We start from the raw sequence: 22,875 nt of genomic DNA, 5'->3' as shown, positions 1-22,875 counted from the left end.
ACCCTGTGGGCTCTCAGGAAGCGGCCCCACCCTCTATCAGTGTCTGGCATACACCTTACTCCCGCTGCTGCAGGGCCTGCGCCCTGCTCTTCCCTCCACGTGATGGGCTAATTCTCACTGCTTGGCTATTCAGATCTTATCTTTAAAAATCGCCTCCTCCAAGAAGCCTTCCCTGAACACCCCAAGCCTTAAGTTGTCCCTTTGGCTATTCCTGGTTGCAGCACCTCGTTAAGTTCCTTCCCTTAGACTCACAGCCTTAGCTTCCTGGTACATTGACAGCCTCCCTCATCAGACTGGGGCCTCCACAGGCCAGGGGCCTGCTGTCTTACGCGCGCCTTCTGAGGTCCGGCCTAGGCTGGGTGCAGAATGGGAGCCTGAGAACATCTTCAAAGTGCTGCCCTCAGTTTGGGGGTGTCCAAAGAGCGGATTCTGACACCCGGCTTCCCGCCCCTGATTTGGGCTTTCTGCTCTCAGCAGAATGGAAATGAGTGTGCCGTGCACACTTTCACCCTTCCTGGAGTCTCCCTCTGCTCTCTTCGCCCTATTAGCCTCTCCCACATTCCTGCTTTTCAAAGCAGTCTGTGGACACCCCCAGCTGCCCCGCTTGCAGAATGGAAGGATGGATCCTCAGGAGTGAGGTGGGGGGCGTCTGTGTGGCTGGGCGTTGGAAATGCGGAGACGCCTTGCCAGGCATCTGATAAGAAAACAGTAAGGAAAGGAAACACGTGTTCTTCTCTCTTGGGAGGAAGGAAAAGAAGGGAAAGACGAGCAGGACCCTTGTTCATGAGCAAGGACCTGCCCGGAAAAATGCAGGAACAGCCAGATGCCTGGGGATTCCCGGAAGTGCCTCTCATCGCCGCCGCCGCCCCCCACCCACAAGTTCCACCCAGTGCTTTCCACCCTCAAGGCCCAAAGAGCTGGCCCTGGTTGTGCGGGTAACGGAGACGCCAGTACTAGGGCGGTGGTGGCACTCCTCCCCATCGATTGTAAGTTACAGAGAAAAAGGAAACTTCTCTAAAATAAAGTTTCTCAAGCTGCTTTGATTGGGACTTCAAATGAGACTGAGAAAGCCTCCAAGAGCACCACGAAATAGGATGCTGATGATAATGACTCGTATTTCTTGGGATGACTTGGTGACCCCACAAGGCACCCTCGGTGCACTAGTGTGGTGCTTGTTTCGGGAGTGGGGGACACACGCGCCTCGTGGGACTCCGGCTGCTGGCTGGGCGCGCAGTCCCCTGGAGCGGGAGGGCCTCGGCAGAGGCGCCGGCCCGGGGCGGTTGCCCACCGCGCAGGCCGGGGCGGGGAGAGGAAGGGGGAGGAGGAGGCGCCTAGAAAAAGAGGCGCGGGCCGGGGAGGTGCGGAGAGGGCCGGGCGGCGACGTGCGCCTCGGGGCTGGGCCGGCCTGCGGGACCGCAGCGCAGCGCGGAGGCGAGGCCGGGCCCGGCGGGCGGGCGGGCGCCGCGGAGGGCCGAGGGCGGCGGCGCTGGCAGGAGCGCGGCCCGCGGCGGCGAGCAGGCTGCAGGCCCGCGGGGATCGGGGGCGCAGGGGTCGCCGGGCCTGATCGCCGCCTCTCGCGGTGCCCGCAAGTCCCCGGGCGCGCAGCCCTCGCCCCGCCGCCGCCTGCCCCGTGCCTCGGAGCGCGGTGGAGAAGCCCCCGGAGGAGCGGGGGGCCCGCGCCCCGCGCCCCCCAGACATGGTGGGCCACCTGCATCTGCAGGGCATGGAGGACAACCTGAAGGAGCAGGGCCGGGAGGGCTTGCTGGACAGCCCCGACTCCGGGCTGCCCCCTAGCCCCAGCCCCAGCCCACCCTTCTACTCCCTGGCGCCCGGTATCCTCGACGCGCGCGCGGGGGGCGCCGGCGCCTCCTCGGAGCCCACGGGACCCAGCGAGGCAAGAGCGGTAAGGAGGCGCTCTCGCTCCCAAATGGAGGACCGCGCGGGCGGGTGGGTGAGGGTTGCCCCTCGAGATGCGCGCTACTGTAGAAGCAGGACGGACCTCCTCCTCTCCCTGCCCCGCAGCCACAAAGGTGGCCAGTGACAGCCACGCTTCTCAGGTGGGGACCAGGGTGTGTAGGGGGGAGGAGGTCCAGGCTGACCCCTGAACCTGGAGACCGCTCCCTGGCGGTAGGCCTCCCTCCAGAGTGATTCTTCCTATTGTCAGTAATAACGGGGGGCTCATGGGGTGGGATAAAGGACAGTCCGAAATTCCCAAAGAAGTTGGCTGCTGGCTAGGTGGGCTTGCGCCCAGAGGCCCGGCATGTTGCAGACATCTGGACCCGGCCCCTCTGCTGCTCCGGGTGCCCTGTACACTGTCCGGGCGCTGCCAACGTGAAAGCCTTTTCTTTCTTTCTTTTTTTAAATAACCAAATCCAGACAGGATCCCTTCCTTCTCGGGATGTTAAGGCATGTTGACGTGGAGCTTAGGCGGGAGGGGGAGGCTGGAACCCCGGGTCAGGAAACTCAGGAGTTTGTCTCCTGCCAGACTAAGCCCAGCCTAGGGGTGGACTCCGGTGGGGACCCAGCTTGGCGCCTGGCCTGAGACTGGGCGCCCCCCTGGCAGGCGGGGAAGCATGTGGGCCCAGAGGGCGCCTTTGCAGCTTGAGGAAATGACAAGTTGAAATGAGTGATCGCCCATCCCTGCCCGCTGTCTGGCTGCGCCCTGCCCACTCTCTGGCTGCGCCCTGCCCACCTTAACAGCTTTTCTGCTGGGGCGTGTGTGCTGGCTCCACTCCCCTTTCCTGGGGCCCCAGGGATATGCCTGGCACTCACAGGGCAAAAAAGGCCTCTCTCCAGCTGAAAATCCTCCTCCCCGCAGCAGAAAGGAGCGGCTCCCCGCCTCAAGCCTCAGGACATGACCTTCATGCGTGCCTTGCTTGTTTCTTCCCCTGGTGGGTCCCAAACTTGGCCGCCAATTGGAATCACTTGGAGAATCTTTAAACCTACCCACACTCACCGCCCAGATAGTCTCACTGAACTGATAGGGGGTGCAGCTCGGCATCAGGAGAGTCTGTCTCCCTGGGTGATTGTACTGTTTAGCCAAGTCTAGGAGTCACTATCTTAGACCAACTCATGCAGCGAATTGGAACTTTGGTCTCTTTATGGGAGCCTGGCGGGTGGAAGGGGCGGTGAGGACTTCCAGGAGTTGATAGAGGTGACCAGGGCTGTTTGCAGTGAACCTGATCTTGCTGTCGAAAGGGGACCAGCTTTCCTGCCAGCGCGTCTGGGATTTGGCACTGTCACACATTTGGGCTGCACGGGTTGGGACGGAATCCCCGTGGTGCCTTGCACAGTGGGGCTTGGAGAAAAAGGACGGGGAAACGGCCTTCTCCTTGATTCCTTCCGTGACCCAGAAGCCTCCTTACAGAGGGTTTTCTGGAAGCGTTCTCTGCCAGCCGGGCCAGCCCGTGGCTGCCGCAAGAATAGCATGGCTGGCTTACTTGTCTTGGCTGTTCTACTTGACTTTATTTTTTCCCCTTCCTGCTCACTGGATGCCAGGTATGGAACTGTGTTGCCCTGATCTTTTAATTTGGCTTAAAAGCAAAGCCCGGGGCTGTTTCCTCATGGGTAATGATACTTGGCATTTAGATAGCTCACACCGTGTGCCAGGACAACTGTCCTAAGCTCTTTATTTACATCAATTCATTTAATTTTCACTATATTCCCATGAAGCCTACACTCCAATTAGCCCCGTTTTCCAGAGGTGGAAGCCAAGGCAGAGAGGAGGTTAGCAACCTGCCCAAAGTTGCCCAGCCAGGAAGCGGCTGTGCTGGGCCTGGCTGCAGAGTCTGCCCTTCAACCTCGTATTATTCCCCTTTGCACTGTGCAACTAATTAACTACCTGTGATTTTTTTTTTTGGAAAACAAAATGCCTGTGTACCTACCGAGTTTGAAGGGCTGCTTTTAATAAAAGGAAGAAAGGATTGCCTGGCGCCCCCTCTTCTCAGCTTTGGGGCTTGCCACTGTGGCCATGCCCAACCACCCCTCGCCCATCCCGCAGGGCACCCCACCCCCGCGGGGCACCCCACCTCCCCGTTAACTCCTGCTGAACTTTGCTGAGTACTCGCTGATGACTCAGGGAGAGTGCTTTTTAGGTGCAAATATCAGCACCCCATATTGTCTCAGGACAAAGAGGTGGAAACCTTTGATGCGCCTGATGCAGCTGATGCTTTCCAACACCCGAGGAAGAGGCTGGGGTGAGCCAGGAAGAGGCTGGGGTGAGCCATGCTGGGTTTCCATGTGAGCCTCAGGTTCAGACTGCGTTTGGCAGGGTGGGTGTCTTTGTTCCAGTATCCAGTGACTGACACCACCTTTCTGATCAAAGTTGGTGGCATATGCCTCAGCTGCTGGGATAGACTGCAGTCCTGCCCCCAGATCTAAGCCACTGAGGTCCTCACCACCTTGTCACCTACTTTAGGAGGTTGGACGTACATGCATGCATGTTAAACCTGCCTACGCTTCACTTCATTAAAGAGGCCCCCCGACTTGGTTTGAATAAGCTGGACTTGCCTCCTGGACGCTCCCCACCCATTGAGGCAGGGTATCTGGGAAGCGGCTGGCTGCAAGATCAATCCCCAAGACATCAAAGGCCTTGGGGGCCAGGCTGGATATGAATGAACCCGGTCCCCACTCACCAGGGGCTTTTCGTGCTCACTGTTGGAGCAAAGATGGGAACGTTCCCAATCACTCCCAAGCCAGTCGAAGAGCTGGGAATCAGGCATTGGTCCCCCCAAAACTTACTGAGCACCTACTATGTGTCGCGCTCTGTTTGGGGCCTTAGAGGACACAGCAGTGAACAAGATGCTGACGGTCCCTGCCCTCATGAACTGGCATCCTAGCGGAAGAGACACAGCCACCAGCTGAAATATGTGCGGCAGCAGCAGGTGGATGGAGAAGTGCCCTTAAGGCCAGAAGCTGGGTAAGAAGTGAGCTTTAGGCAGGTGGACAGGGAGGTGATGGTTAACAGAAACCCACACACACTGAGGGTACGAACTTTGCAGTGCTAAGTCTAAGGTGTGCTCAGTCCAAGAGAATGGCACGTGTGAAGGTTCTGAGGCAGGAGTAAGCCAGGCTTGGGGGATGGGTGCACCAAAATCTCAGAAATCACCACTAAAGAACTTATGCATGTAACCAAATGCCTCAGGAGCCACAGAGGCAGGGGCCACTGGAGGGGCTGGGAGACGCGAGGTCAGTGACTTCTAGGCAAAGCTGAGGCCAAAAATTAAAATTCCATTTGGTCTTTTAAAAAGTACTTGTGACTGTTCTATTTTTATTTTTAAAAAGGCATCCTGAGCTTCCACACTCCCCAAATTAGAAACTCAAATGAAAGACTTGAGTGAGGAGGGTGCCTGTGTGGGATGCAGAAGGTGGCCCTTTTGCATCAGTGTAGGGCGTGTCTCCATGCGGGTGGGGACTTGTCTCCTGCATGGCCCAGAACAGCGGAGCCTGCCCACTGGCCTGGTGGGCATTCAGCCCACAAATGTTTTTAAATTTATTTTTTAATGTTTTATTTCCATAGGTTTTGGGAGAACAGGTGGTATTTGGTTACATGAGTAAGTTCTTTAGTGGTGATTTGTGAGATTTTGATGCACCCATTACCCAAGCAATATACACCGAATCCAATTGGTAGTCTTTTATCCCTCACCCCCTCCCACCCTTTCCCCTGAGTCCCCAAAGTCCGTTGTGTCATTCTTATGCCTTTGCATCCTCATAGCTTAGCTCCCACTTATAAGTGAGAAATATAGTATTTGGTTTTCCATTCCTGAGTTACTTCACTTAGAATAATGGTCTCCAATTCCATCCAGGTTGCTGCAAATGCCATTATTTCATTCCTTTTTATGGCTGAGTAGTGTTCCATGGTGTATATATACCACAATTTCTTTATCTACTCTTTGATTGATGAGCATTTGTCAGCCCACGGATGTTTAAAGCTGGGTGGGTGAGGGACACAGCTGAGCAGGACAGATGCTGCCTCTGCTGCCTGTGAGCTCCCAGGGCCAGGACTGTGACTGCAGATTGAGCAAACACCCATACCCTTCTTCTCCTCCCCACCCTGCCCGACAGAGCTGTGGGCATTTAGGGGTTGGCATCGTGGAGGAGTGAGGATGACTTTGAGGCAGACCTATCTCCACAAGTGAATATGGGCAGTTTGGAGAAGTAGCCCTGTGTCATCTTACTGCACTCAGGGAGACTGAAAGTGGCATTTGGGATCTTACATTGTGTTCTCTGGGGTGCATGTTCAAATAAACAGCCCCCCTGTGGCAGGCAAAAGACTCAGCCCGTTATGGGGCAATGGCAGGTGGTGACAGATCTGAGCTGTTGCCACCTCCCAGATGCAGAGACGGGGCCTCTGGCCCTGGACTGCACCCACAGCTGGTGGCCTGGGCTCTGTCACCTTCAGGGCTCCCTCCCTCCATCCAGTCTCTCCCAGTCTGTTTATGCAGTGGGTGGATTTCTGAAGAGCGTACGTGAGAACTTCCCTAAGGAAGATGTGCTGGATCCCTGGACCCAGATTCCAAGAGAAGCCCATCCCTGAAAACTCCCCGGGGGTGCCCAGCTCTTTGAGACTGCCTGTGGTCTCAGCCATCCCTTTGGACCTTGGCTGGGACCCTTGGGACTCTTGGATTTTCTCATTTCTGCTTCTTGTCTGTGATGGTGAAACTGAGTATGACAGAGGAGGGAGAAGGGAGCTAGTGAGGTAGTGCTGGGGTTGGGAAGGAAGGAAGGATGGATGGATGGATGGATGGATGGATGGATGGATAGATGGATGGATGGACAGAAGAATGGATGGATGGATGGATGGATGGATGGAGGGATGGATGGATGGATAGATGGATGGATAGATGGATGGATGGATGGATGGATGGATGGATGGATGGATAGATGGATGGATAGATGGATGGATAGACGGATGGATGGATGGAGAGAAGAATGGATGGATGATGGATGGATGGATGAGCAAATAAATAGAAGGATGGATGGATGGATGGAGGATGGATGGATGGATGAGCAAATAAATAGAAGGGTGGATGGATGGATGGATGGACGGACGGACGGACAGAAGGGTGTATGGATGGATGGATGCATGGATGGGTGGATGGATGGATGATGAATGGATGAACAGATGGCTGAACAGATGGACTTAGGAAAACAGGGATCAGCCCCCATGGCCCCCTGGCAGGCTCACAGGTGTGTTCCGGTGAAGGTGTCTGAGCAAGCTAAGGTGGAAGACAGCCAGGTATGTCAGGACAAGGTGGGAGGGAGGAGCCTGTTTGCAGAAAGGGAGGCTGTGAGGAGGGAGAGGAGAGAAGGGAAAGCCGGAAGCCCTGGCGCCTCCTTCCAGCCGTGTCTGCTCAATCCCAGGCCTCCAGCGGAAATTCAGCAAAGCGGCTGACAGCCCTGGTCTCGCGGGCAGGCTTACCCAGCTGAGAAACTAAGCTATATATGTAGCTGTAGCCTGAAAAGAAGACAAACAGGCTCACGGCCTTCCAGGTGCTCTGGAAACAAGGGAGCCCCTTGCATGGGGAAAATGCTGCCAGACAGACTGGGGGCAGCTTTCCTGGGGCAGCTTTCCTGGGGCAGCTTTCCTGGGGGCAGCTTTCCTGGGGCAGCTTTCCTGGGGCAGCTTTCCTGGGGGCAGCTTTCCTGGGGGCAGGTGTGGTCTGTCCTGTGTGCCCTCCAGTGCTCGGCCTCCCTGTGGGGCACGGTACGTGAACTGCAGACACCTCCTGGTGTGCCATCTGTATCTTAGGATGCGCAGGAATCCAGAGGGGATATTTGTCCACCTTGCAGCAAATCCAGCCTTTATAAGGGCAGGATCTGGGCTCGCTGTTCTTTGTGTACAGAGACGGGGATCCCTGTCTGGGAGGCCGCCTGACCATTGTGAGTGGTATCTTTGAGAACTGACAGTGTTCTGAGTGTCGGGGGGAAGTGGGAGACCCTGCCCAAAGCCCTGCAGCCTGCGCAAAGTGATTCTTGTGCCCTGGGTTGGCGGCCCCCATTCTGTTATTGGCTGGCAGAGCTGTGGCTCCCCGCACTCATTTCTCAGAGCTGCCGTGACAAAGTGCCACAGACTGGGTGGCTTAACACTGAAGAAATTCATCCTCTCACAGTTCCGGAGGCCAAGAAGTCTGAAATCAAGCTGCTGGCGGAGGCACACTCCTCTGGAGGCTCTCGGCGGGGGGCATCCGTCCCACCTGCCTCTCCCAGCTACTGGCCGCATCACGCCAGTCTCTGCCTCTGTCTTTATGCGGCCTTCTTGTCTCTGTGTGTGTCCCCATGTCCAGATATCCCTCTTCCTATAAAGACACCAGTTCTTGGATCAAGGTCCAACCTGATCTAATCTGACCTTGTCTTAACTTGATCACATGTGCAAAGACCCTCTTTCCAAATAAGGTCACAGTTGCAGGTACCAGGGTTCAGGACTTGAACTTACCTTTGTGGGGGACACAAGGCAGGCCACACCTGTCTTGCTGACTTGGGTGCATCTGGCCTGCCCATCTCAGGAGGGAGCCCAGCCGGAGCACCGCCTCCAAGCTTGTGACGTTTCTCACCGTTTGCTCACCGTTTCTCTGCTTTGGCTGTCAGATCCTGGGCCCATGGGTTCCTTGCTGGGCCCTTGATAGTTCTTGGCTCTCCAGGGAGCAGCCTGACCCACTCAGGGTCTCCTGGGATCCCCCACAAGCAGACTGTGTCCTTCCGACAATCACATTCAGGTGCCCCGTTGTGCCACGTTGTCGGAGATTGAGAAAGACCCACCCCTGCCCCAGGATTCGCCAATAGCCAAGGCTGTCATCAGAAGGGTGGGAATTCTTGGTGCTTAAATGCCTTGGTTCATCTTCCTCATGGGTGATGGTCAAGGTTAACATTAGCCCAGCCCGTGTGCTTTGGTCTCAGATTCCCTGTGTATATCCCAGACAATCAAGTTCTGACAGCACCGGAGGTTCTCACCGCCAGAGAGGTCAGGAGCTGAGCTCAGGGGAAGCTGTTGCAAGGCTCCATGTGGCTTTGGCAAGGACGCCTCTCCTGTGGCCCGTGTGGGGCTCCCTGGCTGTCCTGCTGTCTCCAGGAGCAGCAATGGGAGGGCTCTGGGTACCTCCTCCTGCCTCCCACTCCTGCACTGATGGGCCACTAGTTGGCTCCTGTGTGAAAGCTCGTGGTTCAGTGAACTGGGCCGTAGTATCTGTGGATGGCCCTGTGTCACCCAGGCTGTGCCTTCCTGTGAGTCCCTGCCCAGAGAATCCCAGACTACAGGTCTGGCAGGCTGTCACCGCGAGGCACTGAGCTCTCGACAACAGAGCGGCTATCTTTCTTCACCGGCCCACGGGCTATGGCCTGTGTAGCAGCCAGGAAGGTGGGGAGCTCCGAAGAGCCCCTGTGTACTTTGACTTCCAGCCAGTGAGTGTTCATCCCCGCCCCAGCGGCTCCCGGGGAAGGCTCCTGGGCCAAGCAGGTGGGGCCTGGTGGGCCTTTGGTGAGTGTCCACAGGACCCAGCACCCTCCAGGGCCTGTCCTGCCCCCCACACTGTCCTGCTGCCCAGGAGCCTGGGAGTAAGCCCAGCCTCCCCAGGCTACAACAGGCTTGCCCTGGACCCTGGAAGGAGCTAGGAACCTGGGCTTGGGCCAGCTCTGTTTTCCCTCCTAGTGGGGAGGGAAGGATAGCATCTGGGTGACTCTCCCGTGTGCCTGAGACTCACTCGTTTTCCCCTGTCCCAACATCCCAGAGCTTCAAGGTGGATGCTGAGCCCACTAGGAAACCGCCAGCTTGTGCCTTGGGCATCCCTGATGGGCCCCCAGCCCCAGAGTGTGGGCCTTGCCGACGGCACAGCCTCGTTTCACAGATGAGCAAACCGAGGGCAGCCAAGGGTATCTCACCGGATTCTGTCTAGACCAGAACAGGAGCCTGGGCCTGTGGGAGGGCACTGAAGCCTGATGGACCAGCTGAGGATGGCAGTGGGGAGCGGGTCTGTCTAGGGGCTTCCTGTGCTCAAGGTGGCCGCACGGCCAGGGCAGGTGAGCAGTGACAGGTCCCGTGTGCGTGTGCTCGACTCCTTCCCTGGCCCTCCCCTGCCCTGCCAGCCCCCATGGGACTGTGTGTGACCCAGTTTTCGGGAGTATCTCACTCCCGCGTGGCTGGAAAGTCGGACTTCCATAGCCGCAGCCTGCCTTCTTGGCCGCGAGAGGCACTTCCCTTGCCCACTCCCCAGGCTGCCTGGAGTCCGCGAGGCGCCTCGACCATTTCGATGTTCAAATAGCCCTGCAGCCAGAAAGACGAAGCTCTGAGCCTCCAGTTGAACTGGTGGCTGCCACCACCTTCCCTTGGCGTCTGGCCCTGCAGCTCCGTGGGAGTGTCCTGGGCCTTGGCGGGGACTTCCTGAGCCGTCTCACCACCCAGGCCCGCTGGACGCCAGCCTGCATTGGTCTGGGCTTCCACAGCTTCTGGTGTCTCCTGGGCAGCACTTCCAGCTTGGGTGGATTTTGGTGTTTTTTCATCGGGACCCTTTGGCAAATGGTGCCCAGAGCTCTGGCTTCCCGGGCCAGCCTGTGAAGTAGGCCTTGTCTACTGCTGGCAGCCAGGTGGGGAGCGGGACCCGGCGGAAGGCGGCTGCCTTTGTCGGCGCCCATGCTCCAGGTGTGGCGGTATCCGGAGGGTTTGGCAGTGTTTTCATTCTGCGTGCACCAAGGAGAGATGCTGGGGCGGGGGCTCTGCCACAGCACAAAGGCTTTGCCTCTGAAATAAGCCCTCCCTGCGCGATGGGTGAGGAGTTAGCCTTTCCTGGCAGCACACAGGTGGGTAACGCCAGCAGCAGGCTGCCTTTCTCTCCCTCCAGCCCTTCCACCTGTCTGTACAGAAGAAACACCTCCCTAAACCTTAGTGCCCATGTTAATGTCCCCTTCCACACGGTGTCATCCTCTCTTCTCCCCTGTGGCTTCACATCACCCCCTCTTGCAGGAGAAGGGCCCTGGGGGTTCCTGTGCCTCATCTCACTCCCACCGGGCCCAGCACACAGTAGGTGCTCAGCAAACAAACACCTGCACGCACTTGGGAAAATGCCAAGCTTCAGATAACATTTTTTGGGGAGTGTGTATTATTTCTAGAAACATGGAGTCACATAGAGTCTTGCAGCTGGGGTCAGTGTTGACTGAATGGTGAGCCGTAGAAGATGATGATGGGCCTGTCTTGTCACTGCCTTATTTTTGTGAAGTGACTGTCCTGAAATGATGCTTGCTTGCTCCTGAAAGTAAGGAGAAGTGTTGTTTTAGGTTTGAAGGGTGTGAACTCTACCTCTGTCCAGAGAGGCGCTTCCGCCCCAGACCTTCATGGGAGAGAAGGATCCCTGCTGTGGGCACACTGGCACCCAGTGCCACCCCTGGGCTGGGCGCTGTTCCACGTCGCTGCCAACTCTGACCCAGCCGCACGGAAGCCTGGGAGGCGGGTCCTCCTATCGCCCCACTTCAGAGACGCGGAGACTGTGGAGGCCCAGAGATGGGAAGTCATTGGCCCGAGTCACACAGCTTAGTAGTCTCTTATGGCTGCTGCAGCCAGTTACCAAACACAGAGTGGCTTTGAACTGCGGGAATTTGTTGTCATGTTCCAGCTCTGGAGGTCAGGAGTCCCAGCATCAAAGCGTCGGCAGGGCTGGTTCCTTCTGGAGGCTCAGAGAGAGTCATTCCTGTGCCTGTTCTGGCTCCTAGAGGGGCCCGTGCTCCTTGGCTTGTGGCCCCTTCCTCCTCATCAAAGCCAGCAACACAGCATCTTCTGGCCTCTCTCCGACTCTGGCCCCCTGGAACGCTGTGATGACATCGGGCCCACCTGGGTGACCCAGGACCGTATCCCATCTCAGAATCCTTAATCACATCTGCAGAGTCCCTTTTGCAGATATTCCCAGGTCCTGGGGATTAGGATGTGGACAGCTTTGGGGGCCGTTGTTCAGCATGCCACACCCAGGCAGGGAGCAGGTGCCTTTCTTTTGGGCCACTCACTCTGTGTCAATGCCAGGGAGAGATGGGGCCACCTCGAGGCCATCTGCTGGGGGCTTCCATCCTCTGCCTGTGGTCCTCAGCCCTTGTGCTGGGGTGACTGTGACTAGCAGGGATGGGGCTGCCGGTGATGTTTGTCCACAGGCTGCTGCCAGACTTGAAGACAGGCATGGGCCCAGCCTCGGGGCTCTCTGGATTGGGGCAGGGGCTGCTTTGCAGGTGTGGAGCCTCCCCTCCTCATATTGCAGGGATGGAGAGGTGCTGGGCCCTGGGCTTAGAGGTGATAAGGACTCCAGCCTTAGGGAGCTGCTTCTCCAGGGGTGACAGAAAGGGGTTACTGCAGTGGAGGCCAGCAGATGGGAGCTCCTGTGTCCCCACAGAGGATGCCCCTAAGAGTTGGAGCGGACTCTGAGTTGGCTCTCGCCAGGCCAAGTGAGAAGGAGCCAGTGCAGCAGGGAACAGCGGGAGCACACAGGCAGCCTCGGGTCACAGACAAGGGGCCGAGAGAGAAACGGGCAGAGGTCCCCAGTGGGAAGCCTTGAGCCCTTGTCAGGGGAGCTTGGAGCTGAGGGGGCAGTGATGGGACAGGCCCCTGGGCATGAAAAGCAGTGGAGGAATGAGGGTGAGGGCCCGGGCCCTGGAGCCGCACCACCAGCATCCAGCGCTGGTCTGCCTCTTCCAGCTGTGTGGCCTTTGGCAAATGACTTTGCCACTCTGGGCCTTGGTTTCCACATCTGGCAAATGGGGGTGCTGCCAGCAGCTGTGTGCTGGGTTTTTATAAGGATCAGATGAGTAGGATATGTGGCGAGTGCCCAGAATGCTGCCCGGCACCGTGAGAGCACAAAAAGCTCTCCATCCTCATTGTCCAGGCAGGTATGGGGGTGGCACGGAGGGGACAGATGTAGGAAATATCAAGCCAGGCCCGGGCAGGACTTGGCTCTGAGTTCATGGTTCCCGCTCGGTCGGCCCTCTACTCCCTCTGCCCGAGGCGGTGTGCATGTGGTCGCCACGGTTACAGGCACCAGCCTGGAGGAATAGGGTCCCCACCGCCTGCTGTCCCCTATGGGAGCCAGCTGCCCCCTCTTCAGCCAGGAACAAAGCACCGAGCCTCACCATGCACCAGACGCTGGGGTGTAGGGGATGGAGACCGTGCCTCCCCATCCATGGAGGCATCATAATCTAGGTAGGGCCAGAGAGCAGGGAGAGGGCCGCAAACCTAGAAATCAGTGCATAAGCAAAACCTGCAGAGTGCCATGTCCCAGTGGCAGTGGTCAGGGAGGTGTCACGGCCGCTGTGCATGGTGCCTCACTGCCTCAGTCCCCAGTGGCCATGAACCCCGGCTGCCCACGGCTGGCAGCTCTCCCATTTCCTAGAGAGCTGTCCTTGGGGGAAAGGGAGCTTCTTCCACCCCCAGGAGTGAGGCAGCCAGTGGCCAGCAGCCCGCTGTCCCAGTTGGGACCAGTGCTGGGGCAGCCACACTCCTGCGCCCCTAGTGTGACGGGGCCCGGCTGGTCACGGCTGTGCCCCCGCCTTGCCTGGTTGACACCTGCTTGGCCCCTCTCTCCCATTCCCCTGGGAGGACTCCACCAATAAACTGGTTTCACAAGCCATACCCAGTCCCTGATCAAGATGGGAGGAGGCCAGGCCGGGGACCCACGGTGGTCTCAGCCAGCCCCGGCGCCTACATGGAGGGCTGGGAGGCACAGGCCCCAGGGTTCGCTCCTGTCTTGATTTTTAGCATGTGGCCTTTTTGTGTGCTCTTCCTAGAGCCGCTGTAAAAAACAAACAAACAAACAAACAAACAAAACTGCCACAAACTGGGGGGCTTGAGACAATAGAACTCTATTCTCGCACAGTTTTGGAGGCCAGAGTTCCAATCCAGGTGTGGGCAGGGCCACACTGCTTCAGAGGGCCCCAGGGGAGGCTCCTTCCCGCCTCGCTGGCACCTGGTGGTTCCAGGTGCTCCTTGGCTTGTGTTGCGCCCCTGCCATCCCTGCCTCCACATTGTCCCTGTGCATCTGCGTCTGCTTTTTTTTTTTTTTTTTTTTTAGACAGAATCTCGCTCCGTTGCCCAGGCTGGAGTGCAATGGTGCGATCTCGTCACACTGCAACCTCTGCCTCCTGGGCTCAGGCGATCCTCCTGCCTCAGCCTCCCTAGTAGCTGGGATTACAGGTGTGAGCCACCATGCCTGGCTAATTTTTGTTTTTTTTTTGTTTTTTTGTATTTTTTTTTTTTTGAGACGGAGTCTCGCTCTGTCGCCCAGGCTGGAGTGCAGTGGCCGGATCTCAGCTCACTGCAAGCTCCGCCTCCCGGGTTTACGCCATTCTCTCGCCTCAGCCTCCCGAGTAGCTGGGACTACAGGCGCCCGCCATCTCGCCCGGCTAATTTTTTGTATTTTTTTAGTAGAGACGGGGTTTCATCGTGTTAGCCAGGATGGTCTCGATCTCCTGACCTCGTGATCCGCCCGTCTCGGCCTCCCAAAGTGCTGGGATTACAGGCTTGAGCCACCGCGCCCGGCCAATTTTTGTATTTTTAGTAGAGACGGGGGTTTCACTGTGTTGGCCAGGCTAGTCTCGAACTCCTGACCTCAGGTGATCCACCCACCTCGGCCTCCCAAAGGATTATAGGCGTGAGCCACCGCCTCCATCCTGTGTCCACTCTTGTAGGGACACCAGTCATTGGCTTTAGGGCCCACCCTCCTCCGAGATGACCTCATCTCAGGAGCCTCAATTCCATCTGCAAAGGCTCTATTCCAAATAAGATCCCGTTCACAGGGTCTGTGTGGACATGGGGTTTGGGGGGACCCTATTTGACCCACACTGCCCTTGTCCTTGGGAAGCTGCCTCTAGCTGTGTTTTTGGTGTCCATGCCTTGACCCTCGCTGCTTCTCTCAAGGACCTCTGTGGGTCCATCTCGTCCTGGCCACACTGGGCCATGTCCCATCTCCCAGGGAGAGGGTCTGCATGTTTGAGACCAGACTGTGACCTCCCTTGGGTCTCTGCCTCTACCCCAGGCACCTCCAGCCCTCCCCATTTTGACACAGGCAGACAGAGCCAGAGGCAAACCCAGGACCTGCCCAGCCAGCGGCCTGAGTGGCTCTGAGGAGAGCAGAGCTATTGATGGGGCCATCTTGGGGGCCTTTTCTTTGAGGGCCTCTGCACACAGCATGCAGTGGTCATTTGGAGCTGGGGCTGGCCTGCCGGCTGGAACCTCACCCACAGCCTGCATCCCCCTAGGGCAGCCTGTGCAGGGTGTTTGCTGAGACCGTGAGCGTGTTCTGGATCTGTCCCGGCCAGTGCGACAGCTGCCAGTGTTTAGTGGGTGTGACTGAGGAATGGAACGAGGACTGCTGAATTGTAATGAATTGAAGTTGAACAGCCCCATGCGGCTAGTGGCCTCTGTATTAGAAGCCCTAGAACAGGGTCCCCGGGTGGCCTGCATGCCAGGGGGAGGCAGGGCTGAGGGCTTGTGGGTGTCCTGGGTGCTGTTTGTGGCTGTGTGGCCCCGGTGCCCAATGTGGGGGCGCCAGGACCTGTGGGCCCTGGGGCCACAGTGAACTCGGCTTCACCCCTCGGATCACGTCCCAAGTGGCACTGCACAGGGAAGCCCTCCCTGATTACCTGGTGGTCAAACCCTTCTCGTGCCCTCATCACCCTGACGATCACAGCCCTCCCTACGGTTGGCATCTTAGTCCATTGGTGGGGCATTGGTGAGAGTAGTAGCGGATTCAGGCAGCAATCTCCAATGAGGTGAGGAGACCCTCTCTGTTTACCACCGTAGCAGCAGTTCAGAGCGCAGTGCCGGCACACAGTAGCTGCGTAGTGAGTGAGCTGAATGGAAGACGTTCTGCCGTGGCCGCGAGCATCTCTTCGAATCTACACTCATGCTTTCTCCAAAGCTATGCTATTCATACGCTCTGGGTCTATTATTCATAACCTCAGTGACGAACAAGCTATCTGAAAAATAGGCGGGTTATTTAAAGCCCTGCCCTTCACCTCCCTGAGCCCTTGATGTGGGCACATGTAGTTCCAGCACAGGTCCTAGGGAGTGGCCTTGTCAGGCCCCCTGCTATCCCAGCATAGGCTAGTCAGGCGGGGGGATGCCTCGTAACAAACATCCCCAATTTCAATGGCATCGAAGAGCAAGGGCTTCTTTCTGGCTCTTACTATGTATTCCTCACGGGTTGGCCGTGACTTGAGTGTCACAGCAACACCTCAAGGAGAACATCTAGGGTTGCCTTAAAAGGCTTTAGGGGCCAGGCGTGGTGGCTCATGCCCGCAATTCCAGCTCTTTGGGAGGCCAAGGTAGGAGGATCACTTGAGCCCAGGAATTTGAGATCAGCCTGGGCAACATAGTGAGAACCTGTCTCTGCAAAAATTGTTTTTTAAATTGGCTGGGGCATGGTGGCATGCACCTGTAGTGCCAGCTGTGTGGGAGGCTGAGGTGGGAGGATCGCCTGAGCCCAGGAGGTCAGGGCTGCAGTGAGCCATGATTGTACCACTGCACTCGCGCCTGGGTGACAGAAAGAGACCCTGTCTCAAAAAATAAAAAATAAGGCTTTAGAAGCAGAGCCTCCTGGCCCTGCCCTAAGTGAAACCTCTACTTCAAGACGCTCATTTTGCTGGGCTGGCCCTGAAGGACCCCCACGTGTAGATGGACAGGGTTTTCTTGGGTAGGTGGAAGAGGGGAAAGGCCTGTGAGGCTGAGTCTGGCAGGGAACACTTCAGGAGGGAAGAGTAGGGTAGGGGAGGGCAGAAGTGTCACCGTGTTGGCATGAGGAGAGGCTGCAGAGGCCAGAGGTCTGTGTTTTCAGAATCAGTTTGGGGCTGAACCAGCGGCTGAGCTGGGGGGAGGGGGAGGTGGGCTGCAGGATGGGGTAGGGGTCCTTAGGCCACTTCCTGTGAGGAGCAGGATGGGGTGGGGGTCCTTAGGCCACTTCCTATGAGGAGCATTGGGCAGGGGCATGTCCCTGATGGTCTTTGCTTCCACAGGGAGTGGAATATTGGGACAGACTTTAAAACAGACCAGAGAAAGAACTTCCCAGCGTGGAGCTGTGGGGTGGATTTGGGAGGGGAACAGAGAGTGCTTTCTTTGTGTCTGTCTGAAGGGGCTCTTTCTAAAGGGACTGTGGATGGCTTCTTTTCCCATAGAACTCTCTTTCCCCACCTTGCCAAGATTCTTCCAGCCACAAGTGACAGAAAGGCAGCTCAAATGGTCTGAAGCCTCCCTCAAAATGGATTTGCTGGTGCTCACAACTGAGGGACAGTTTCAGGTGTGGCTTGATCCAGGCATTTGAACAATGTTGGAAAGACTTGATTTTTCACCGTCTTTGACTCCTGCTCTCCTTAGTGTAGCTCCATTTCCGCATGGTTTCCAACCCCCCACCCCACATTCTTAGCCCCCATGGGGGGCTGTCTACACAGCTCTGGAGGAGAACCTGGGTAGCTCTCATTGGCCCAGTGTGGGTTACACGCCCATGTCCAATCCAGTCTCTGTCTTCAGGGAGATATGGTGCCATTTCTAGAAGATGTGGATGCTGGCTAGGCCCACCCTGCTCTCCTGCAGACATCTGCCATTCTGATCGGCTTCCTGTGCCCCTCTACAGGCCTGGCCAGCTCCCACCTGTGTGTCCCTCCCTGGCAGGTGTGCCACAGACACAGATGTGGTGGGGTCTCTACCCCTCTGGAGGTTACCTGAGCCTTGGGTGGCATCAAGAAGGGCTAGGAACCCTTTCTCCAGGCCGAGTATGGTTTCAGCCCCGTAAAGAGCACGGAGGGATCCCAGTTCTCCAGGGCTCTGAGCTGGGCTCCGGGGTGGGTGTGGCCTGGAGGTTGCAGTGAGAGGCCATGACCACACCCCTTGTTGAGATCTGGGAGCCAGGGGGCAGGCTGGTGGTGGGGACTGGGCAGACCCCTGAATGCCTGGATCCCACGGTGGAGCTCTGGGGTGGGCTTCCTGATGGGCCCCACGAAACAGCTTCCAGACCAAGCCAGGGCCAGAGGGTGTCAGGTGCTCCTATGTGCCCAGCAGGGAGCTGAGGCCACTGCAACAAGGAGCTGCAAAACCCTGCGCCCCTGGCTCTCCCCACAGCCCTCCTCCCGACTCCCAAATCCCCCGGCGCCGGAGATGAGGCCCCGCATGCTGCCAGTGTTCTTTGGGGAGAGCATCAAGGTGAACCCGGAACCCACGCATGAGATCCGGTGAGTGGGCCGCTGGGCTCTGTGTGGGAGGAGGGGGTGGGGGGTTGGATGCTGGTCCTGACTGTCTTGTGGGATGGGGGTGGGGACTAGGCCAGGCTGGGGGCTCAGGAGGCTCCCGACCCTCGAGGCGGCCCCTCTGGGTGCTGCCTTCTGGGGAGGATGGCCGTGTCTTAGCCAGAGACAAAACTGATTTTAAGAGACTCTGACCCCAAAGGACCCTCTGTATCCACCCTATGCCCCCACCCCAGGCCTATTCAGCCATTTCCCATTTCCGCATTTCCCGTCTGCTCCAACAGGCTTTCATTTTAAATCCAACCTCTCAGAAAAATTGGAAAATTATAAACATAACCACTTGTGCACCCTAACTCTCCCTCCCTTCTGCCAGATTTTTTTTTTTTTTTTAGATGAGCTCTCACTGTGTCACCCAGGCTGAAGTGCAGTGGTGGGATCATGGCTCACTGCACCCTCAACCTCCTGGGCTTAAGCAATCCTCCTACCTCAGCCTCCTGAGTAGCTGAGACTACAGGTGTGCACCCCCATGCCCGGCTAATTTTTGTATTTTTTTGCAGAGATGGGGTCTCACTATGTTGCCCAGGCTAGTCTCCAGCTCCTGGGCTCAAGTGATCCTCCTGCCTCAGCCTCCTAAAATGCTGGGATTACAGGTGCGAGTCACTGCGCCCAGCCCCTGCCAGACTGTTAGGTATTCACAACCAAACCATTCAGACAACTCAGGCCTCTTGTCACTCTGTTGTCCAAGAGTTAGGGCCACTCAGCTGCTCCATGTTCTTTGTGACTGTAACTTAGGTTCTTGAGGCCACCCATGAGCTACTGCACTGTAAGTGTACTGGGTGCCCTCCCATGCACATGACATCTTAGGTGGCATGTGAATTGAAATAAGGCACCTCTGCTTGGGAACATCCCACGTCGATTTGCCCTCTTCTGAAGCTGCTGGGGCTCAGGCTTCCCGAAGGTGGGCTGTGGGATCTGTGATTTTTCCCACGTATCTATGGGGCTGTCTCCATCCGCTTGTCCCTGTCGAGTGGGGCCAGCCAAGCATCTGAGACCTACTGCCTGCTGCCCCTGCCAGCCATGCCATGGTCCCAGGAGACAAACGAGTCCACTTCTAAATTATTTTTCAATCCCCAAACAGCCTTCACTGCCTAGTTTTTAAAATGCAAGCCAAAATTGGATCATCAGAAGCCCAGCAAGGGTGGAGGACGGATAGCTTGACCCTCAGGACCTCTGATGCCTTCACAAGTCTTCTGTGACCACCTTTGGGGGTTCGATGGGGAGGATTCGCTCCCTCCCAGAGCTTGCAGTTTGATTTCCTAAAGCTCTGGACGTGGAACCGGGGGATCCTAGTCAGTGACTCCTCCAGGGGTGTGGAAGGGACTTTTTGGTATTTTGATATAATTTCAAACTTTTTGAAAGGTTGCATGTGCGTCTCAAACAGATTCACGGGTTGTTTATATCTTGCCCTATTTGAGAGGAGATTGGTGACATCCTGCCCTTTAGCCCCCAGATACTTCAGTGTGTCTCCTAAGAACAGGGACATCCTCTTCCATGACAGCAGCATAGTTGTCAGCATCAGGGAAGTGCACACGGTGACGCCAGCACCTAACCCACACGACACGGTCAGTTTCACCCATCGTCCCGATAAGGTCCTTTCCCGGCTTACTTTTCTCCCCAGTTCAGGATCCAGTCGAGGTCCTTCATTGCGGTTAGCTGTCTTGCCTCTTCAGTCTCTGTGAAGCCAGGACAGTCCCTCAGTCCTTCTTTGGCCTTCTTGACCTTGACATTTCAGAGCAGCACACACCTGTTAGGCTTCAGAGCGTCTGCCCAGGGCCCTTTCCTGTCCATGCTGTGGGCAGGGAATCGGGCTGCTCCATCCTGGGCTCACTCCACTTCCCTCCTGTCCTTTCCAGCTGCAACTCCGAGGTCAAGTACGCCTCCGAGAAGCATTTCCAGGACAAGGTCTTCTATGTGCCTGTGCCCACCGTCACAGCCTACAGCGAGACCATTGTGGCGGCACCCAACTGCACGTGGCGCAACTACCGCAGCCAGCTGACCCTAGAGCCACGCCCGCGCGCCCTGCGTTTCCGCAGCACCACCATCATCTTCCCCAAGCATGCCAGGAGCACTTTCCGGACCACCTTGCACTGCAGCCTGGGCCGGCCCAGCTGCTGGTTCACCGCCAGCGTGCAGCTACAGCTGTGCCAGGACCCTGCCCCCAGCCTCCTGGGCCCTGCCACGCTCTGACGGGGCTGGGGCCGGCCGGGGGTGCTGGAGGAGCCGGGAGCCCTGGGGAGGAGCCGGGAGGACGGACAGGATGAGCTCGGCCTGGCACTCTGGCAGGAGGCAGGCAGGGAGGCTGCCAGGCCAAGGACCCACGTGGAAGGAGGTGGCTCTCGGCTGCCTGCCCTGACCTACAGGCTAGGTGGTGGTCTCCTTGTTTTGGTGTCCAGGACTCAATAAAAGCATCTATTTTTTTTTAGCACTTAAGCTGGCAAGGCAGTAGTGGCACACACTTAGGTGGTGGCCACCTTCAGGGTCAGGGGAGAAGAATGTGTCCATAGCATGCCCTTGAGCAGAGAACAGCCCAGAGCAGTGCGAGGACAGAGGCATCCCAGCCTCAGCTGGTGGGAGTGGCTGCCGCTCCGTGAGAGCCCTGCCACTCCATGTGTTCCGTGCTGGTGGCCAAGGCCGTGTGTGAGGGAAGAGGGGTGCCTCTCTTCCCTGCTGCTGGCCTGGGGTGTTTCCAAAACAGGCTTTCGCGCACATGCAGGTTGCACCAAGAGGTCTGAAGGCCACCTCTGGTGGTTGGCTGAGCCACCTCTGGCGGACGTTGAGCCAGGAGGTTGGACAAAGGCCGGAAGCTGATGCCAGGGCTGGAGTTGGTTATATTGGGGGCGGGGAAGACCTAGAAATACTTTGAGCCATGGCCTTGCCAGTGTCCCATGCCCTCCAGTATTGAAGATTTGGGGCACTGCCTGTCAAAATGGAAAGATTGGTGCTCAGCCTTGGAGCCTCACCTGCAGGGTGTCCCCAGCTAACACCCATCCATGCACCACCTCCAGAACTAGCACCCCTGATGTCAAAACCAAGTGCCCAGCGGAGGCGGTGAAGCTCTCGGAAGTGCTGCCACCTGTGTGAGGTCAGGTCTGAACTCGAGGGAGTCAGAGCTCAGCTGTCAGTTTAAAGAGACACTGAGGGGACCAGGTTGCCGCCCTCAGCCTGCGTTCCTGTGTGTGATAGATTCTGCAATGACAGCACCTTACTCCTTCCTGCAGCAGGCTCACCCCTGCCCGTGGGATATTGTGGGAGGAACATGAGCCAGACGAAGGCTTGGCTCAGGGCTCCCTGGAACAAGGCAGTGTGCACAGGGAGCTGGGGGAGCCCCCAGCCTGGGGCAGCCCAGCAGGCCGCTGAACAAACAGCCCAGAAGCCGGCACTGTGGCAGGGTGCCGAGGGGATGCTCCTCTGAGCCTTCCTCCCCACTCAGACCTGAACGCACTCCGCAGTTGGGGGCTGCCCCTGCCACTCCCCTGGGAATCCCCAAAAGGTGAGGGGAAGGCTCCCTGGGGCTTGAGCTCCCTCTGTGGAGGTGAGGAGGGGAGATTCCGTTCACATCTGGGAGGGGCGAAATGACTGATGTATTTTTATGTACCTACACAGACAGTGCATTTTCTCTCCGGAGATGCTGTCCGGTTAACAGAGGAATAACTTAAGAAATGGATTGATTATCTTAATAAACTGCAAACCCAACGGGACTTCCTCTTCTGTCTGTGAGACCCTCGGCTCCCGCTGGGGTTGGGGAAGGGGAAGACGGGTCTCCAGGCCCCTTTTCCTGTGTGGCCATCACTTTCTTTCCACTCGGAGCTTGTGCCCTAAGGAGCCGGCCTCGGCCCTGATCAAAGGAACAAAGAAGGACTTAGCCCCCAGCCCTGTAGACAGCCTCAGGGTACACCAGCTCCACCCAAGAGCCACTTAATAAATGCAGAGGCCTGGGCCCTACTTAGGGACTTAGATCTGGGGGGCAGTTCCTTGGATGGGCCCGGGCATCTGGACTTTTGATGGCGTGCATGTCTTCAGCTCCATATCCCAGCCCTCAGCTCTGGCAAGCCCCTCAACCCGCAGTGCCCCTGGAGAAGAGCCCTGGCTGCCACTGCAGAGCAGGTGGCTGGGACGCACCTTACAATCTGTTTCTCTCCATCTCGCCCTTGGAGAGGCCCCTGGGGCTCCATGGAGACAGTGAGTGCGTTAAACGCGCCACCCGGCAGACGGGACAATGTCCTCAGCGAGTCAGACTGGAAAATCAGACTCGAATTTGCTCCGAGGTTCTGGAGTTGGTGGGGGCAGGGGATAAGGGAGTGTCTTTTGCCACAGAGACTGCCGGGGACAGGTCCTCCAAGGGGATGTGTCACAACAGTGCCATGGTCAGGACTGGTGGTGGCCTCTTGAGGTCCACACCCCAGCCTGGTAGTGGTTAAGGTAACTAACACGAGTGGGAATGCTATATGTGCCAATTCAGTGCACTTACTGGATTCCAGGCTCTGTAGGGAACATTGCATATGAAAAGTTCCACGTTGGCCGGGCGCGATGGTTCAAGCCTGTAATCCCAGCACTTTGGGAGGCCGAGACGGGCGGATCACGAGGTCAGGAGATCGAGACCATCCTGGCTAACACGGTGAAACC

General features: G+C 57.3%; 1 protein-coding gene across 1 annotated transcript; it reads left to right on the top strand.

The window, feature by feature from the left end:
• The first annotated feature begins 1,357 nt into the window (after positions 1-1,357).
• On the top strand, positions 1,358-21,945 carry LOC117089200 (refilin-A). Its single transcript, XM_033220139.1, has 3 exons — positions 1,358-1,903; positions 18,071-18,180; positions 20,106-21,945. Exons 1-3 carry the CDS (start codon positions 1,697-1,699, stop codon positions 20,437-20,439), a joined length of 651 nt encoding a protein of 216 aa, XP_033076030.1. The 5' UTR covers positions 1,358-1,696; the 3' UTR covers positions 20,440-21,945.
• Positions 21,946-22,875: the final 930 nt, after the last annotated feature.

This window comes from Trachypithecus francoisi, unplaced genomic scaffold (genome assembly GCF_009764315.1).
Source record: "Trachypithecus francoisi isolate TF-2019V2 unplaced genomic scaffold, Tfra_2.0 Lachesis_group11, whole genome shotgun sequence".
Lineage (NCBI taxonomy): Eukaryota > Metazoa > Chordata > Mammalia > Primates > Cercopithecidae > Trachypithecus > Trachypithecus francoisi.
The sequence above is the reverse complement of the archived record's forward strand: the minus strand, read 5'-3'. Positions and strand labels throughout refer to the sequence as shown.

Coding starts and splice junctions, on each gene's coding strand:
- LOC117089200 (XM_033220139.1), top strand. CDS start 1,697: ATGGTGGGCCACCTGCATCTGCAGGGCATGGAGGACAACCTGAAGGAG. Junction 1,904..18,070: donor GACCCAGCGAGGCAAGAGCG/GTAAGGAGGCGC, acceptor CTCTCCCCACAG/CCCTCCTCCCGACTCCCAAA. Junction 18,181..20,105: donor GAACCCACGCATGAGATCCG/GTGAGTGGGCCG, acceptor TGTCCTTTCCAG/CTGCAACTCCGAGGTCAAGT.